The sequence below is a fragment of the Nuphar pumila genome, chromosome 11, assembly GCF_984573655.1.
Source record: "Nuphar pumila chromosome 11, dmNupPumi1.hap1.1, whole genome shotgun sequence".
Taxonomy (NCBI): domain Eukaryota; kingdom Viridiplantae; phylum Streptophyta; class Magnoliopsida; order Nymphaeales; family Nymphaeaceae; genus Nuphar; species Nuphar pumila.
Window position 1 is genome coordinate 97081610 of NC_143259.1, and position 20858 is coordinate 97102467.

General features: G+C 36.1%; 1 protein-coding gene across 1 annotated transcript in view; it reads right to left on the bottom strand.

Moving 5' to 3' along the window:
* Positions 1-240: 240 nt before the first annotated feature.
* The window catches only part of LOC149822568 (lon protease homolog 2, peroxisomal-like), a 29790-nt gene continuing 9172 nt past the window's right edge, over positions 241-20858 (bottom strand). The window contains exons 8-17 of the mRNA XM_089981653.1: positions 10344-10471; positions 9948-10149; positions 9623-9829; positions 7487-7617; positions 6922-7135; positions 5900-6205; positions 5562-5756; positions 3236-3481; positions 1669-1770; positions 241-820 (exon numbers count right to left, since the gene is read on the bottom strand). Of these exons, the coding sequence (XP_089837779.1) occupies positions 737-820; positions 1669-1770; positions 3236-3481; positions 5562-5756; positions 5900-6205; positions 6922-7135; positions 7487-7617; positions 9623-9829; positions 9948-10149; positions 10344-10471 (1815 nt within the window). The 3' untranslated portion in view covers positions 241-736. The remainder of the gene's footprint in view (positions 821-1668; positions 1771-3235; positions 3482-5561; positions 5757-5899; positions 6206-6921; positions 7136-7486; positions 7618-9622; positions 9830-9947; positions 10150-10343; positions 10472-20858) is intronic.

The window sequence follows — 20858 nt, forward strand, 5'->3', positions numbered from 1 at the left end:
GAGTGCAGGGGTTTTATTGGTGGACACCTGCACTAGGGCTCGCTGGGTTCACACCCATCCCGGTCGTACCCAATGAGAACCAGGTTTTCCCTTGGCTTAGCCAAAAAAGTTTAGGGTGTGAACCCAAGATCCCTTGTTTGGGGGTCCTAAGAATCTGTCCTTCAGGGCCAGGTGGTATAATGGCTGTGCACACAATTGAGTTCCATCTTGCATACTATCAGTATAAGATTGAAAAGAAGCTTGACAACTTGATACTTGCATTACATGCCTCTAGTTTCTATATACAACTTTCTCTATAAGAATAAGACGCCAACTTAAGTGGAGAATAGGTCAGCACCCTGTTCATAAAATACATTAGACCAAGGATTACCAAGATCATAAAATCACCTTATGAAGGAAAAACAGTCCATAGTTCAACGATTTTTGCCGCACGGAGCCAAGTATCGAACCAAGATCATAACCATCACCCTTGTGAAAAGGAAGCATAGTGGATACACTGATGATACGGACTGTTGCAGAACAGTAACTGGGGTATACAGAGACCCCAAGCAGACAGCATTTTCCTACCATATATTAAACAGAGAGAAGTTGGGGAGGGCACCACCTGCACCTATGTGGCAATACATTCTCTTCACAACTTTGAATGCTGCTACCAACATCATCTTCAGGTGCTGAATGTCTCTGGGTACCGATATCGTCACAATCTTGAATGCAGTCACAATCAGTACCCACGTCTTCAAAATTTGGAGCGATGTCTCCATGGATATCCACCTTCAAAAGCTTGATCAAGCACATCTTCCATCCGCTTGGCCAGTAACACCTATTTATCATAGAACATTGTCAAATATAAAAGGAAACGGAAGCAAAGCTGCAGAATTTTGACCATAATTGATACAATGTGTAGGCAAGTTCGACTTCAGAAGTAGCTCAATCCCAGTTCTCGGCCCACAATAATTCTTAAAGGCATGAGGTGTATTAGGCCAAGACACCAATCATCAACAATATATATATATATAGATATATAGATATATATATACAGAGAGAGAGAGATTTTGTCAAGTGACTTGAGGGTTAACCTCTTAAGGTCAACTACATAAATGGGACAAGTTTAGATATTATCATAACAATTAAAAATGTCTGAAAATGAATTTTGGAAGAAAATATCATCATAATATTGTGAAATTATCCTCAAAAATCATCATTTTAGAGATTTCATTTTTATTATTAAAAATGGCATACCTTAGAGATTGGTGTAGATAACTTTGCAAGGTAGATCACTCTTCAAAAAATGAATTTTCCCTCTTTAAGAAAAACTTTGCAAGGGATCGCAACATATGCAGGATTATGACAAAAGCTGAAAGATTAGTTTCTCCTCGAAAAGGTAGATATGCCAAAATTCTCCATTTCTTACCTCTTCCAGTTTTATACTTTTTCCTTTCATTGCAACAAGGCTTACAGGGGCTATATTAACAAAGCATGAACATGAACACAGAATATTTGGAGATAAAACTCCCTGTGCTCTATATTTTATGGGATTTGTATCTTGGCAATTATCTAAACCTAAGATTATAAAATGGTGTAGAAAACTACCAAACACTAAAAGTGATTCTAGACACAAAAGAATGGGCTCCAAACTTCTCTATACAATTAAGGCAAAAAGAAGTATACCTCCATGCAAGCAAGAACAGCTGATGGCACTTCAACCAAGTCTTTGACGTTCCTTTCTGGCAGAATAACTCTTTTGATACCATATCGATGAGCTGCCAGAATCTACAAATTGAAATAAAACAAAGTTACAACACTTTTTTATAATAAAGAAATGAATATTTGTGTGTATGGCTTATTTTTGTAGCACTAAACTATCTAGCAGCCCCATTAATTTTCTACTATAAACTGAATGTTGTGGGTCTGACTGCACAGATTTAATTTTCATAACCTTTTTAGTAGAGAACATATCAAATTAGGAGATTTTGATGTTTGCACAGGTTTTTAAAGAATTGTAACCCACAATGCACCAAATTTCACAATTAAAAAGAATGAATCTTTACATCAAAACAATTAGATTCAGACCATATTTCTTAGAACTAGGGAAGCACTTCGAGCCAAGCCAGCTGGGGCTTGGCTCGAGCTAGACTCGTTTAAGCTCGGGTTGAACTTGTTTGGGTAGATAAACGAGCCAAGATTGAACACAAACTCAAGCTCGGTACACATAATGAGCTGAGTTTGATCAGGCAATCAAGCTCGGTTGAGCTCGATTAGCCCGATTAAGCTCGGTTCATGTAGTTACATAATGCACAGAATAGAGTATATGCCTATATGGAGTATATGTATATTTTATGTTTGCAAATTTGACACAGCAAGCAGCCTTGCTCAGATGGGTAAGATGTTGGCCTTCCACGAAGGAGGTAGGTAGTTTGAATCTCATTGTTTTTCATTGTGGTTAAAAGAAAATTAAATAAAAAATGCTTGGCTTGAGCCGAGCCAAGATCGAGTTCGACTCGAGCCGAGTTTGGACAAAATCTGTTCAAGTTTGGCTCGAGCCTATGTAACCGGGACATAGCACTTAGGGTGCCGTACCTGTGTCGACACGGACGGGTACAGGTACCCGGACACAGCAAATGCCGTGTCCTATATTATAGTATATATTTCCAATATATAATATATATTTTAGATATATAAGATATATTTTAGATATATAATATATATTTTTTAGTATATATTTAGCCATGTCCCCGTACCCATATTTTTTGGAATTACCATGTCATACCCTCTATACCCGTACCCATACCCAGGTGACAGGATCGAGCTTGAGCCGAGCTTGAACATCTAGTTTTTTTATTCGAGCCAAGCTGAGCCAGCCTAAGCTCGGCTTGTGTGCATCCCTACTTGGAACACAAACTATGGAAAACACATACAATATCTGATTGAGCAAACAATACCAGGAACCTTGACTTTCTATTATATAATATGGTCTATCAATAGTACCAAAGAAAAGCGTGCACACACACAGACATGAAACACAGACTATTAGCAGCACTTTAGCCTGAATATTCACACCTTTTCAAACATGCAAATAATACAGCAGACTATGATACAATAATTAGTAAATGCAACCACCACGTTGACTGCATATATACTAGGCTCCACAAACTATTTCCTATACAATATTTGAGGCAATGCAATGGAAACTGTTATAAAGTCATACTGCTTTGACAGCTAAGGAAAAGAAATACACCTTATCCTTCACGCCACCAACAGGCAACACTAGACCCCTAAGGGTCACTTCACCGGTCATTGCAGTATCAGCCCGGACTTTCTTCTGACTAAAAAGAGAAACTAATAATGTCACCAAAGTAACCCCTGCTGATGGCCCATCTTTAGGAACAGCACCAGCAGGAAAATGGATATGAATGTCTTTCCCCTCTAACAAGTTGATTTCAGATGCTGCTGCAAATGTAAGATCTGCTGCCCTTGCCCTGACCTACAAATGAAGAGACAAACGGAAAAGGGTAAAAATCTGAATAGGCAATTAATTGTAAGCATTCAAAGTAAATGCAGGAGGAGGATCACCTAATTGAAACTATGTTGAAAAAAAATCTATTAACTGGAATGACTATGATAATGCACAAACAACAGTTAGATGTCAACCACACTGCATGATAAATTAATTACCGAATTAATTGAGCTCTTTCAAAGTGAATAAGAACTCAGAAGTCTTGATTAGGCACAAGTGCTCTAAACTATACATGATAGTCGACACCGTACCACCATTCAAGTATTCCATCAAGTGAACCATGTTACAAACAGAATAAAAATTAAGGCCTGGTTGAAGATTAATTATGATTAAATAGCATTAACCATGATGCATCATTTCATTTACCCTTGATCATCCATACTTCTGGCAGATAAAAGCATTTTTTCTGAAAAGAGTTTTTGTTATGGCAGTTTCACTTGTTAATTCACTAATAAACGATACCTGTTATCTTATGAGAATATAAGCATCTCACACCAGTACACCCATGTTGGAATACCTCTTCTAACCTTAGCATGCCCAAGAGAAGTGATGAAAGTTGAAACACATCTATGATATGTGTTGGAGAAGCATGCATTGGCAGTTTTGTAATATCATCATATCACAGTGCCAGTTTGGCAATGTTATGGCTGGTGGTATCACAAGTCTCATGTTACATTTTGTTAAGGTGTACCTATATATACAATATGTATATGTACACATATATGTATTAGGTATATATAGTAGAATGTATTTAGATTTTTTTTTTGTATTTTTATAGAGCATTTTTGTCTTTTAGTTGGGTCAGCCAACTAGCCGTTAGAGCTACCCAACGGCTAGTTATTCTAGCCATTAGGATGCTCTGACAGCTAGCTTTTCTCCCTCTTTTGTGTATAAATGGGACCAAGTCCCTTGTACATTTTAATGCATTCTTTGTGCATTTGAATTATTAATAAAATAATATTTTTTAAGAGTGTTTGTGCGCTTTTTTTGGCCCTCAGTGGCTCTTGTGCTTGTGCCCATAGTGGCTTGTATTTGTGCCTCTTGTGAGGTGTGTGGGCTATTTTCTTATTCCATAACACATTTAGTTCCATCCTACGACTACAGAGTATTCTTTTTCATTGTGATAATTAGAGTATCACCAAAAATCCTAACCCATGAGTGTACTGAACATTATTGAGATAGATTGTCATTTTATTTAGCAGACATATTTAGATGCTATTTCTTTCTTATGCGAGATCTGTACATCAGATTGCAAACATATTCACAGAGAGCCTATTTCACAATTTTGTGTCTCCATCTCCAAACTCACAATGATTTCTCTTTCATCTTCTCCCGTTTGAGGAGAGTGCAAATTTAGTATATACTGTTATACTATGTATATTAATGTAAGAGCATTTTTGTCATTTTTATTTTACATAAGGGTATTTTCATCTTTCTACCTTTTGTTGTTTCTGTTCTTATGTAATCTTTTATAAGGGTATTTTCATCCACTAATGAGTCTTGTGAGTCATAAGAAGGGTTAACAATGTAACTTGTATATACACTTGAGAAATAAGATGAAACCCTAATGGCTAACACCTTCCTCATATTTCTTCTTGTTGCAGCTTGAATACTTTTCACTTCTCATTTCATTCTCATTTGTTTCCCGCTCACTTCCACCTTGTTTTTCATTTTCTTTCTATTATTATATATTATTTGCAGTCATAACAAGGCATATTCACTTCCATCAGGCTCATTGCTCCCTATTCTTTTCCACGCTGGTTCCTATTTGACTTAACTCTCTATTTATACCCGTTCCTTCATCTCTCCTTTATTGCTTCCCTTACAAATTCCACGATCGAAGGACATCACCAGTAGATCATTGTACACTGAGTAAGGATGAAGATGAAGATGAAGATGAAGCAGAAAGGAAGCAAGAAGTTTGTCATACAATAAAAAGATGTCTCTGATTGAAAAGCATCTTTTAGAACATTAATGATAAAAGAGAAAATGCCAATCATATCGATGTAAAACATGACTGAAACAGAGAAAGTAAAGAAGTAGATACCCATGTTAATGCTATCTGTGCTGATTCCTTGATAATGTCACCAAGTTGCCCAGTTAAGTGCAAGTCACCCTTTCCTACTGTTGCCGTAGCCTCAACAAACTGAACTTCACCACCAAATGCGGTCCAAACAAGTCCAACAGCTACTCCTGGAGTTGACACACGTTCTGCAGCTTCTCTACCATCAAACCTAGGAGGCTGTACAAGTAATGTCACAATATGGCATTAGTGAATGACAGTCACGTCTCCACAGAAGAAGAGCATGAGAGACTAAATTTATTAGTTGAAACAAGCATGCACAGAAACATCTAGATAACGATTCTGTAGGAATAAAGAATTACCCCCAGCACTTTTTCAAGCATTGGCTCATCTATGATCATTACGGGTGAACCCCTAAGACTATTTGATATATCATGACCTTTTACCCCCATGGGCATGACTTCCAATTCTACTTCTGCACCCTCCGTAAGTCTGGTTCCTTCAAGCAAGGATGATGTAATTGGGTGAACTTCATTGCCAACTGGAATAGAAAAGTCCTGCTCAGCTACTCTGACAGCAGCTGCACGAGCCAGGGCAGCCAAGTTTCTCTCAAGGCCTCTAACACCAGCTTCTCGTGTATATCTCTCAATAATAAGCCTGACCATATCCTGAAGAACAAGACATTATCCAAACCATGAGCAAAGCAAGCATTATAAGCACATATATCACTTAATGGAGTCAAGAAAGTAATTGATATATTGTCAATGAAATAAGCATCGTTAAAAATAAATTTTTTTTTAACATTGTTTGGTCATTTATGCAGGCCAGGAACCTCAAAATATAGAAAAAGGATGAACTGCTAATCAGCATGACAGTAGAATTTCCGAAAATCTAAAATTCCAAGTTGCAGCCCAAGAGAAAAGAAAACCCTGAAAAGCAGTTGGTTTATGGTACTATATTAGCAAGTATAATTTTTTTTTTATAGTCCAAGGGAAAAAACCCCAATCACCGACCACATTGGCTAGCCTCCAGTTGGTAAAACCCTTGACGTCCCCCCGCCCACCAGGGAGTACACCCAGCTTCAACCTTGCAGCAAGGGATGCCACCCGTGGGTTTCGAACTTGTGACGTCCTGTCAAATTGGTGACATTCACAAGTAGCTCCTACCAGATAAGCAGAGCCCTTCTGGGCAAGTATAATTTTATTCTCATTCAATAATTTACAACATTCGCACTTAAAAACAAGTGATCAACTTTCCACACTATTGCAGGCTTCGTGGATGAGCTTTTAAACAGATAAGAAAAAAAAGGTTCAAGTTCTGCCATATGAATATAACATTGTTACGTGAATATTTAAAAAATAACCACATTAATAATAACTAATACCTCAGGTATCTGAAGGACTTGAGAGTTCAACCCATGGTTATCCATAACACGTGGAATTAAGTGCCGAATGGCTATCTTTAGCTTTTCTTCTTGTGTATATCCAGGCAGTTCAATAACCTCCATCCGATCCAAGAGTGGGGGAGGTATAGGCTGTACCCTATTGGCAGTTGCAATAAAGATCACCTTTGAAAGGTCGAATGGAACATTCAAGTAGCTGGTAAAAGTAGGATCAAGGAACCACCACAGATTCTAAAGCATCAATAAATTCATAAAATACTGTAGCTAGACCATAACGATTATGGTTGGAAACAATGGAACATGCAACAAACAGCAAGACCAAGAACAACCTTCAACCAAGTGCACAGGAGAATATACTACATGAACTAATGGCTGGGTGAGTTAGCAAGTTATAGAAGTTCGATGTCAGACAATGACAAATTCTAATATCTAGTGAAGTTGTGACTATGGCAAAAAGGTTTATGACCTTTGAAATGTCAATACCAAAAAGGTTATTGAAATACATTCTCAGATCACCCAATGACATCACAATCTGAAAAAAGGATACTGATCATTGAAAGTCTGGTTCTGCTCTGGGTCAAGAACTTCCAACAGAGCTGCAGCAGGATCTCCCCTAACATCAGAACCAGTCTTGTCAATCTCATCCAACAGCATAACTGGATTATTTACTGCTACTCTCTGCAAATATTGTACAAAAAAAAAAACGGAACAACCACTGAGTTAAACCCAAGAATAAGCAGTCAGCATATTAAAAGTTCAACATGCTATACAATGCAAAGGAAAAAAAATGAAGCAAATTTATGTGCAATTAAAGTATATGAAAATTAATAAAAAAATTTAAATGGCCAACAAAAAATACATACAAAGAAAGCTCATTTATTTTTCCAGTCCCAAATAATTACAAAACACAAGGACATCATACAAGAGAAAGTGAAAGTTCAAAATGATCCATATAACCATCAAGGATTGGAAAATGACAGACTAGAATCAAAATGCCAAAAATAGATAAAAACAACAAAGACAATAATGATGATCATGATGAAGGTTACAAATTCAACATATATGAACCCCCTTAGGATTTGGTAGTTCTGTATCTTAAACAGTCCAACAAGTATTCACAAGTGTAATTAAAAGCAGCCAAAAGTGTATGTGGCTATGTGCTACATAATGTCAACATGAGACCAGATGATTAAAACAGTGAGCACTTGAGGACCTAAAATACCATAGCAATAATTGATGATCCTCCTCAGACCTATCCCCAAGTCTGAGGCAAAATCACACTGAGTTTTGTTCAAGTAAGGCTGACCATGGTCCAATTTGATCTAGGACCAGCTTGCCCCGATCCTAAACCACCTCCAGAAAGATAGGTCTGGGTAGGCCCACTGCCAACATTAGTCTAAGAATTCTAACAAAGCCAAATGCTCTACACTAGCCTGACATGCAAATCTTACTCAATATAGGAACAAGGGAAGCACTGAAGCCTTTTAGGAATGATAGATATGTGAAAAAGTGTGGCAGTATAAAATTTCATACAACCTACATAAGCAATAAAGGTTATCGTATCCTATAATAACATGATATGACTATTCTAATACAGTAATCAGAACATGACTTCTACTTTTGGAACAAAACATCCATAGAAAAAATCATTGCACTGTACCAGTTAACATGGGCAAGAAGTGCCTTAAATCTCAGGCACAAAGTTGAGCTCAAGCCTATCTAATAAGGTAGGCCATAAAAGTCAAAGCATATTGCTGACTGATACGCCTGAGTCTCAGGCACAAGTTCAGCCTCTGATGTGTTTACAACTCAGACCAAGGGCTTCATTCTTACTCAGTCTGCTCAAACAACTTGAGGCTAAGCCAAGTCAATTCAGTTAACACACATAACCATAAAATGATTATGCACAAACTTGATAAAGCAAAGGAAGTGTACACCAATAAAAAACGAGATCTATTCAATCCCAGTTGTGTCATAATTTAAAGGTTAGAGCTTAATCAACTACTCCACCCAGGCAAACCAAGGACATTCTTTACATCACCTAGGCCTTGAAGAAGCTAGATACCAGGCTCAAGCCTAACTAAGACATGCCAGCTGCTATAACTGATTAGGCCATGCCTAGCTCACCTATGCAGAAACCGAAAAAAATGTGGTTTGTGTGGGCATTCCAGTGATTCTCAATTCAGTTGGGTTGAGAAACATAGTCAAACTTTACAACCATTACCATTACCATATATAGGTTAATAAATTCAGAATTACACATGGTAGTTTGTATGATGGCTAAACTTAATATACATGAATTAATGTGAGTGATTTTTCATGCTGCATGATGGGTAAGCATATGACATTATTTGCATTATCACAAGCCCTACAAATTGATTGAAATCATAGAAACAACAATCGTGGATAAAAATTCTTTTTTATAGAAATTCAACTTTTGGCTAATTAGATGACAAAAAATAGACAGTGTCTATGCCAGCACTGGTCAAGTGTGGCCCGTCAAATAGGCTACAAATAACACTTTGGGTAACCTCAGCGTGGGCAGAAATTTGACAAAAAATGTGATGAATAATGAAGGATGAAAAATATGGCCTATTTGGGACAGCCCAAACTGTGCCAAGGCCCAAACATGGAATATGTAATAAGGGATAAACATACAAAGCCACATAACGATCATTCTGACCTTCAAGCCATCGATAAGGCGGCCTGGCATGCTTCCAATGTAAGTCCTCCGATGGCCCCTAATATCAGCCTCATCTTTCACACCTCCAAGGGATATTCTCACAAACTTTCTGCCCAAGGCAGCAGCAATCGATGATGCTAAAGATGTCTTACCAACACCAGGCGGACCAACAAAACACAATACAGGACCTCTGGCATCTGACTTCAGCTGCATGATTAGGCATTGGGTAAATGGACATCATAATAACTAAATACTTCCAACCATGAAGTGTTAGAAGTGTTTTATGATATTCAACAAGGAAATAAGTGGGAAATAGTAGGTCAACCTTTCGAACAGCCAGATATTCAATAATCCGTTGTTTAACTTTCACTATACCATAATGATCACTGTCAAGACGATCCTTGGCAGCTTTCAAATCCAACTCTCGCTCCTCACTGGATATCTGCCATGGAAGGTCAGCAAGAAGCTCAAGATATACCCTTGAGCTACTGTAGCCAGGTTGTTGTGGTTGCATTTTCCTCAGCCGCCTAGAGAGAAAGAGAGTCAGCTCCAGAACTACAGAAGAGAACTTCCAACCGAAAGAATTTTAATTTGCTGTAGTTTTCTTATCATACATTAAAATAACCCAAACCATAATGATAGTTAACATCCATGATAGTCTGCAAGGTTACATGGCATCTGCAAGCAACACATCTTGTATAAAAATGGTATTTGGATGTACCTTAACTCTCTTTGGGCATGCTTCCACACATTTGATGGCATTCCTGCAGTTTGCATCTTTCTCTCCAGGACAGCCACATCATCTTCTTCATCATCGTTGTCACCAAGCTCTTCCTTTATTGCTCTCATCTGAACATGGTTCATTGATGTGGGATCATACAAAAGAAAAAAAATATGCAACATTCAATCTGGTCAAGTCTGTTCTACGAGTGCTAAAGTTCTTTTAATGCATGATGTTCCCACTTAATTCATTAGAAATTAATTTATCAAGTTTCTAAGAACATCATGAAATGGTCGTAGATATCTATGGCTTCACAATCTAAGGAATTAATTCATTTGTCCAAACAGGATAGTTCAAAATGACATTTTCATAAATACATCTGACTAGAACAAATATGAGCTCAGCAGTTTCTGAAGTTCAAGATTCATACACTATTACTGGGAAGAAATGTTGGAGAATAGACTGGACTCAAGATGCATCAACCACAAGGTGCACAACTGCATAATATATTCAATCAAATGCACAAAGTACACAGATTTTTCAAACATCAACTCAAAATAGCTCCTCTGACTTTGATAGTACTTATCTGATTCTCACACTATATGGAAAACTACAAGTTTAAGTTAATACCAGTCTTGTTTTACATTATTTGTATTCATGGTACATTTTCATTACTATTGTGTATGCTCCAATTAATTAGATCATCAATCTCCAAACACATCAAAGACAATCTTAAGAAGTCAAGATGTAAAACGAAATGGAAATAACTTCAAGTAATTGATTGGCCATGACCAAACTATATGAGACCAGGGTTACTGGAAGCGCCACTTGTCATGGGGAAGCACGCTTCCCTGAAATGCAGTTCAAAAGCGCAAAACGCTGAGCTTCCGAAATGACACAAGAAGCACACTTTTAATTTGGGGAAGCGAGCGGGATGTGTGATTCCCTCTAATTGGGAAGCGCACTTCCCCAAAATGGGAAGTTTGCTTCCCATTTTGGGGAAGCAATCTTCCCTTTTTTACCTCTTGTTTTGATTTTTTACAAAAAAAATGAACTGAAATTAAAATACACTTTTTAAAAGGGTATTATAGTAAATAGGCCCTATAAAAGGGAAAGTCAAAACCTAATTCAACTCTCGCTCACACGCTCCCTTGATTTTTCGGCAACCTATATCCTTCTTTCAGGCAACCTCCGACGACAGTGAGGCACCATGGGTAGAATCGCAAGGTACGCCTCTCTCTCGCTCGCTCTCTTTTTCTCTAACGCTCTCTCGAGTCTTTCCTCTTCCTCTCTCGCGTTTTGTCCCTCAAGTTATCTCACTCTACCTCCCATTTGTCTCTCTCTCTCTCGCTCTCTCGTTCTCTTTTCTCACACGCACTCTGTCTCTCTTCCTCTCTCGCTCTCAGTCTCGCACGCTCTTTCACTCTTTGTCTGTCTCTCATTTGTCTCTCACTCTCTTTATATTTTTCTTAAATATGATTTTTTTAGTTCCAGATTTCTCATCTCTGATATTGCTTCCTTTTTAATTAAAAATCAAAATTAATGTAACTCGGTTGATGAAAATTGTGTGTTTTTATTAGCAGCAAATTTTTTGTTTGCTTTTAGATATTATGAAAAAATCCAAAATTTAAGACCTGACGTTACTAGTATTGTTTTCTTTTTCCTTGTGATCCTCGTTTGCTTTTTGTGCCATATCGAGGATGATTGTTGCAAGTTACAACCAAACTTGTGAATTATTTCTTAGAAAACTTTATCTTATAAATAAGAAATGTTCTTTGAATTTATTTGTTATCTTGGCTAAGTGTATTTTATAAAAAGTTGCTTAGCATTTGGATTATTGCACATAAACCCATGCTTTTACATTTTACATTCCAATTGAATGTTGTTGAGCTTTAATAGAGGTTTTGTAAATCATGATTACAGTACAAAACTGTAAGTGCTATAACTCTAGTGTCTTGACTATTTATAGCACGTTAAAATCGTGATCGTGGTCGTGATCTGTAGAATGCAGGCATGCATGTTAAAATCTTGGCTTGTTTACGTACATTTATTTTGGCATGATTCTATGTACAAACTGTTCAGTAATGGTAATGGTAATGCCACAAATAGTGGAATGGTACCATTTTGAAGGTTGTCTCTTAGATGCGTACAAAGGCATGCCATTTAGCATCTTATTTTGCTCTGTTATATAGACTCTTCAGACCGATGCATGTACTTTTGTGATGCAGGTATATTTTCATGTTATTTGCTTCACTAATGACTATCACAAATTGTGATCTCGATAATTATAGTGATGATGACAATTCCTTTCTTAATTTGGAGCATGAATATGCTAGTGGTCTTGGGAATGAAAACGATAGAAATGATAAGGAGTCTGATTGTTCATATGAGTTTGAAGAAGAATAAGAAGAAAATTGTTCCGATGAGGAAGATGAAGAAGAGTATGACTTAGATGGGTGTTATGATGAAGATGACCCAGAACCACCTAGCATGAATAGAACAACAATGCTATGGCGCCATGTATGTAAACAAAAGAAGAGTGGGCAAGGAAAGCAAGGTGAAACTCATGTTTTTATTTGCACGCATTGCAAAGATATTTATCATGGGTCATATACTCAAGTTTTTGTACATCTACTAGGATCTCCAAAGAGAAAGAGTATTGGGATTGCCTTTTGTTTTATAGTTGCAAAAAACAAAGAGTTGGCAAGAAAAATTAAGAGGCAAGTTCGATGAATGAAAGTTTTATCAGGCATATTTGAGTTGAAAAGATCAACAATTGAAAAACTGAAGCTTAGTATGACTATTACATCTTCTTTTGCCTCTAGTGAAAGTTGAAGCACAATTGACATTCGTGATACCTTTAAAAAGGTAGAAAGAGACGTAGATCATAAAATTATTAGGTTCTATGTGCAAACGGCATACCTTTCAATGTGCCCCGATCACTGTATCGGGAAGAGATGATAACGGCAGTTAGTAAAGTGCCTGCATATAAGCCTCCATCATATGAAAAGTCCGAACAACGTTGCTTGCCAATGAGAAGAAGTGTGTTTACAAAGAGTCTTACTCCTGCTTCGGGCTATGCATTGGGCTTAAGTGAATTTCGATAAAAGTTTGAGTTTGAAATTTTCATTGTCGCATATGATTGGACAAATATAAAGAACAAGTGCATCATAAATATACTTGCATCAATTATTTTGGGTCGATGTTTTTATATGCGAGCGACTTTTATGATATGCAACAGTCGACTGCAAATATTACCAAGTTTTTGAAAACTGTATTTAAAATGACGTGGCCTTCTAATGTAGTGCAAGTGATTTCATACAATATAACAAATTGCAAGTTAGCTGGTAAATAATTGAGGCAAACGTACAAGTATATTTTTTTGTCATCTTGTATTGTGCACCGTTAATTTGATCTTCAAAGATTTTGCACGTGGGTTTTATTGGTTGGGATAAACATATTTGCAAAGTAAAGAAATTGTGAAATATATCACCAATCATTCAAAAGCATTAGTAATTTTTAAAAGTAATGAAAAAATGGAACTAATAAAGATGGTAAAAACAAGATTTGCTTCACATTATACTACTTTGAAGTGCTTACCTGATGTAAAGAAAAGTTTGAGGCTTACAGACATATCTAATAGATGGAGTTAGTGGAAGCAATCACTAATGAAACTATGAAAATGAGGGCTATTACGACAAAAAAATTGATAAAGAATACTAAAATTATGTTCGTTTAGCATTATTAAACACAACTCATCTACAAGATGATCAATTTCTGTGATCAGGAAGAATCTATAATTGGTGAAGTGTACGAAGGCATGGATAATATGTTAGGGGAGATCAAAGACAATCTTAAAGGACAACTAGATTTGTATGAAAAGATTCATAGATAATCTCAAATAGATAGAATAGAATAAATGTGCCCCTCTATAGTCTAGCCCACATGCTTACTCCAAAATATTATGAGTCAGAGTATCCCAAGATCCCAGTGCTAGGAGGAGTCAAACGAATTTCTCTCGGTAAAATTTTTATTCTATCTATTTAATAAAGTTTAAAGTTTTAAACTTTAAAGATTTAATTATTTTATTCTTTCATTTGCATTTTCTTGTTATAACTAAACAATCTTTTTCTTTTCTGCAGAAACAGACAATGATATTTTAGATGGCGCAATGCACGCGCTTTAAGTTATATATGCTAGAAATGAAAATTTCTTTTTAATTTATAGGTCACAACTTATGGTTTTTGCATCAAGAAGTGAAAGATTTAGCCAAAATCCAACAAAAATAGATGCACTGAATCCTATAATGATGGTCCTTAATTGGTAGTGCTTTTATGGTGGTGATACTCCCGAGTTGATAGGTCCTATCTCAACCTATCAGCACATATTCTTTAAAAAGAGTGTAGAGCACCTATAGCTATATTCATTTGAATCTTCGATTGATTGACATGTATAATTAAAGTGTTTTGTACTTTTGTTTTGATAGTTTATAAAATATTTTGTATTATTGTTATAAAAAGGTGCAACAATCGCTACAAATGACAGTCGAAATGGGATATCAATCTAGAACTTTCTATTGTAGTAGAAAAATACATTGAGATTAGAGAACATGCGCTGGAGAGATTTGGATGATAGTGCACAATAATCAAGCACTACGAAATCCAAAATCAAAGATGCACATCCAATAGCTCATTTGCCTTCGATAATCATAAGTACAAATGAGGTTGAAGAGAATACATATCAATCCAACCGAACTAAAAGAACTAGTAATATATAAGAGCAACCATCAGTTTCCCCCGGATTGATCGTTTCTTTAGCAGAAGATCTAGGCAAGGTATGTGTTATGCATCTTGTATTTTTTTCATTTTAACTTTCTTGTATATATGTATTTTTTATATTTAAAATTAAGGTTTTTGAACATTTTAAGTTTTTAACATATTCATTATAAGAAATGAAGGAAGCAACAGAGAGCGTGAAGGGCGTGGAAGGCATGAAGGATATAGATGTAATGAAACGATAGTGCCCAATTACAATGCCAATGAGAGGCTACACAAGTGCACAAATATAAAATGGTCTCTAGTGGACCAACAACAATCTCACAAAAGAGTAAAAAAATATCACTTTCTCGATAGAACAAGAGGCACAAAGCCTATAAGAATAAAAGAGTAATAGTATTTCTCACAAAAAGCTGTAAAAAGCATAAATATACAAGAGGAGTGAGGCTCTATTATAGAGCCTCACTTAAGCATGAAGGGGGCAGTCCAACGACTAGTTGAACAGAGTGCCCCCAACGGCTACAATGTATTACACATTCAAAAAAAAGAAAAACTTTCAGTCCCTAATGGATTGTGCTAAAAATACTTTATATGAAATGATCATAATACCCCTGATACACATATTTATAAATATATGTATATCAGTGGGTATATACATATATTTTAACACTCTTTCAAACTTACAGTGAAATCACCGAAAGTTTGCTAAGAAGATACAAGAATCTTGGTAGAGGAAAAGCTTTGGTGAAAAAATCTGCAATCTGAAACTTGAACTGATCATAAGGCAAAGTAATCATCCCCTTCAAATACTTTTCGCGAACGTAGTGACAATCTATCTCAATATGTTTTGTTCACTCATGAAATGTATGTTTGTTGGCTATATATATGACATTTTTGTTATCGCAGCATAGTTTTGAAGGTTCTGAAACATCAACGCCCATATCTAAAAGTAGTGCTCTCATCCACATGATCTCGGTGGTTGTTGTAGCCATCGCCCTGTATTAAGCTTTCGTAGAAGATAAGGACACTTTTTGTTGTTTTTTGTATCGCCAAGATATGAAAGAATCACCTAAAAACACACAAAAATCAGTAGTTGAGTGACAGTTATTGAGATCTCCTCTCCAATCAGAATCAATATAAGCAAGAAGATTTAAAGATGATGAAGATGATAAGAATAGCTCTTTAGATATAGTTTTTGTGATGTATCGAACTATTCTTAATACTGCACTCATGTGAACCGATGTGGGCGCATGTTGAAATTGACTGACATTGTATAGTGCATGCGCAATGTTTGTCCTGGTAATAGATAGAAACATTAATGATCTAATAAGTTGCCTATAAGGAGTTGGATCATCTAATAACACTCTGTCTTCAGCTCTCATTTTTTGCATTTATCACTTCAGGAGTATCAACATACTTTATGTTAGTGATTCCCAAATGTGCAACAATAGCAGCTACAAACTTGATTTGCGACAAAATGTACCTTCTTGGCAAGTAGGCCACTTCAATCCCTAAGAAATATCTCAAAAAACCAGGGTCAGTCATATCAAAAGATTTTTTAAGCATAGTTTTGATTTCTTTAATTTTCATTTGATCATTCTCAGTAATAATCATATCATCAACATACAAAAGAATAATAAGTGAGGTACCTGTAGATCTTACAAAAAGAGCAGTGTCAGTGTAACAGGATTTAAAACCAAATTTCAACACAGTACTACTAAACCGATCATACCATGCTTTAGAAGTTTGTTTAAGCCCATATAAAGCCTTTTAAAGTCGAAGAACCATATCATTTTCAATAGTCAAACCAGGAGGAGGATCCATGTATACTTCTTAATTTAAATTTTCATTTAAGAATGCATTTTTAACGTCTAACTGATATATATAGGTCATTTTCTAATAGATGCTACTGCAACTAGAACCCTAACAGTGGTCATACAGGCTATTGAGGCAAATGTTTTATCATAATTTATTTCATATTCCTGAGAGTGTATCCTTTTGCAACTAATCTTACTTTATATCTTTCTAGGGACTTGTCATTTTTTGTTTTGATTTTAAAAACCCATCTAAACCCTAGTCTTTTTTTCCTTGGGGAGGGGTTGAATTGCCCAGGTATGAGCCTTGTGTAATGCATCTAATTTTATCTTCATAGCTTCAACCCACTCTTTTATGTTTTTAGCTTCATTATAGTTAGATAGTTCATGATATGAATGAATAGTTAGAAAACAAGCCCTATAGTTTAGAGAAAAAGATTCATAAGAGACAAATCTAGTTGGAGGCCTATGTATTCGTTCAGATCTTCTAACTCTAATTTCTCCAATATTTGTTGATTGATTATATCTTTCAAAAGCACGTGGATGCTCCCCATTATCTCGTGAAAAAAGATTTAAGTCTAATTTTGGAATAACACTCACATTTGGAACAAAAAAGATTTTTAAAATATTGTTGAAGTTTCCTATACTTTTGACTTTTAAAGAAGTACTATCGACGGTTGGTACATTAGTGCAATCGGATAATAGAGACTCATTATGAGTCATGTGAAAAGAAGCTTCTGAATACCAAATCCAAAAAGACTTACCCGGAGGAGAAGAGGAGATGGCGATGCCAAATGTAGAAGGAGTGGCTTTAAGAATCTGTGAGATGGCCTCCGCTATTTGGGCAATTGTCAAATCATTGAAGTTGGCCCCTTTCTTGGTTTTTTGAGATTCTTCACTTAAGGCGGCCCCTTTTTTAAATTTGGGACAATCCGGTCTTATATGCCCCGGGTTCTTATAATGATGACAAATGATTGATATGTATGAATGAGTAGTAACCAATGTCTGCACTTGTGGAGGGGTGACAACCAATTTTCCTATAATGGTTGGGTTACATCAAGGATCTGCTTTAAGCCCTTTCCTATTTGCTATAGTGATGGATGAGCTTACGAGATCAATTCAAGAAAATGTGTCGTGGTGTATGTTGTTTGTTGATGATATTGTTTTGATTGATGAGTCTAGAGTTGGGGTTAATGCTAAGTTAGAATTACGGAGACAGACATTGGAAGCAAGAGGTTTTAAGTTGAGTAAGAGTAAGACAAAATATATGGAATGTCGGTTTAGTAAGCAACGAAGTAGTGATGGGAGTGTAGTGAAGCTTGGTGAGCAAGAAATACCGGTGAATGATTGTTTCAAATATTTGGGATCTATCATTCAAAAGTATGGAGAAATTGATGGAGATGTAAATCATAGGATAAAGGTTGGGTGGATGAAATGGAAAAGTGCAACTGGAGTGTTGTGCGATCGTAGAATGCCATTGCGGTTGAAGGGAAAGTTTTATAGGATGACTATTAGGCCCACTTTACTATATGGTACGGAATGTTGGGCTGCCAAGAGACATCATATTCAAAAAATGAGTGTAGCTGAGATGCGTATGCTTAGATGGATGTGTGAAAATATAATAAAAGATAAGATTCAGAACGAGGAGATACGTAAGAAGGTAGGCGTTGCACCCATTGAAAATAAGATGAGAGAGAATCATTTACGATGGTTTGGACATAATCGGTGAAGGGCTAATGATGCTCCAGTTAGAAGGATGGAGAAATGAGAAAATATATTAGTTAAAAGAGGTTGGGATAGGCCTAGGAAGACATGGATGGAGATGATAGGAAAGGATATGAATGCTTTGAACCTCACCGAGAACATGGCATTGGATAGAAGTGATTGAAGGAGAAGGATTCATGTGGAAGACCCAAAATGATTTTCTTTTTTGGTTCATATCGTCGACCCCAATTGTTTTGGGATAAGGCGTAGTTGTTGTTGTTGTTGTATCCTCCTCAAATATGTCCTTCCCCATTGAATTTTCTCTTAAAGTAAGGTGGTTTATATATTTTTACAAAGTTTTCGGGTCTTGCCATAGCAAGGACCTCATCATTAGACTAGTGCATTCCAAGTCTTGTTTTATCTTGACAAATTTGAGCAAGAGCCTCACTTATAGAAGGAGTTGAGGTCCTATGAAGCAAAGAGGACCTAACTTGCTCAAATTTTGGCCGGAGGCCATAAAGGAAAGAAAAAAGATTCTCTTTCTATTTGAGATCTTCTCATTTCAATAGCCGAACCTTCCCATTTTGGTTCTAACATGGCTAGTTCATCCCAAATAGGAGATAAAATACCGTAAAAGTCTCTTACACTTTTATCTCCTTGTTTTGCATTACGTACATTGTCTTGAAGATAATATAGCCTAACCATATCTTTTTAGATTAATGTACTCTTTAAAAAGATCTATTTGTCGCATGCCTTCTTAAACTTGATGATGTTGATGGCGATTTTGAATTCCATGGTAATCATAAACCATGAGAGAATTTGAGCATTGCTCACTTTCCAATCTTTTAATTTGTTTTGATATTCTTGTAAAGTTTTTTCCTTTTCTTCTTCAGACAAAACTTTGACTTGATCTCCTTCTCTTCTAGTCAATTTGAGTTGCGGTTCATTAGTGGTGCCACTAACAAAGCCCCATAGCTTTTTCCCCTTGATGTGATTCTCCATTGTCGTCGCCCATATCAAATAATTGTTCTCATTGAACTTGTAGGAGATGACAGGCGAAATCTCTTTCTCCCATAATGGTTACACAAATTTTTTAGTTGAAGAGTTGGAAGATGACCACGAGTGAGCACCACCACAAGTAGGATCCTAAGGAAGCTTCTACTTTTTCAAGAACCTGACTCTAATACCATGTAATGAAACGATAGTGCACAATTAAAATGCCAATGAGAGGCTACACAAGTGCACAAATATAAAATGGTCTCCAATGGACCAACAACAATCTCACAAAAGAGAAAAAATATCACTTTCACAATAGAACAAGAGGCACAAAGCCTATAAGAATAAAAGAGTAATAGTATTTCTCACAAAAAGCTCTAGAAAGCATACAAATACAAGAGGGAGTGAGGCTCTAATTTATAGATCCTCACTTAAGCACCTCCAATGGTCATTTTTATGACCGTTGGGGGCAATCCAACGAGTAGTTGGAATGACTGCCCCCAACGGCTACAATGTATTACACATTAAAAAAAACGCAAATAAAAAAATAAAAAGGACCTTTCAGACCCTAATGGACTGTGCTAAAAAATACTTTACACAAAATGACCATAATGCCCCTGATATATGTATATTTATGAATATACATATATCAATGGGTATATACATATATTTTAACAGTAGAGATGCCGGAAGTTCTTCTAGATCTATTGCTTACCTGAAGGGGAAGAGAAAGATGACATATTATTCATTGCTAACAATGAAATAAACTCTTGAATTCCTGATTATTCTTTTGATTATATTGTTGGAGTAGTCCAACTTAGAAACTCTTATGTTGCTTTGGCCGTTTGGGGTGACCTTTTTGTCATGGACTTGTAATATTTTGTTGGTTTGATTTTGGTATTATGTACTTTTGTTTTAAAGTTTGCATGATGAAGTGAAATAATAGATTACATTAATTTTAAAGTTTATACTTTAAACTTTGAAATGCTTGAAATTAAATTATGTTTTTACTTTTTAGTGTTTAAATGTGTAATTTCTTTTGTGCACTTAAAAATTGATTATGTAGTTGGAGTAGTCCAACTTAGAAACTCTTTTAGTTTATTGATTTCTCATTTTCTGTATTGCAGAGATCACAACATCAAATAGCAAGTCATTCGATTTATTTCTTGAAAAAGGTACGTTTCTTAATCAATTTTATTTGTTTTCTTAATATATTATTTATTAAA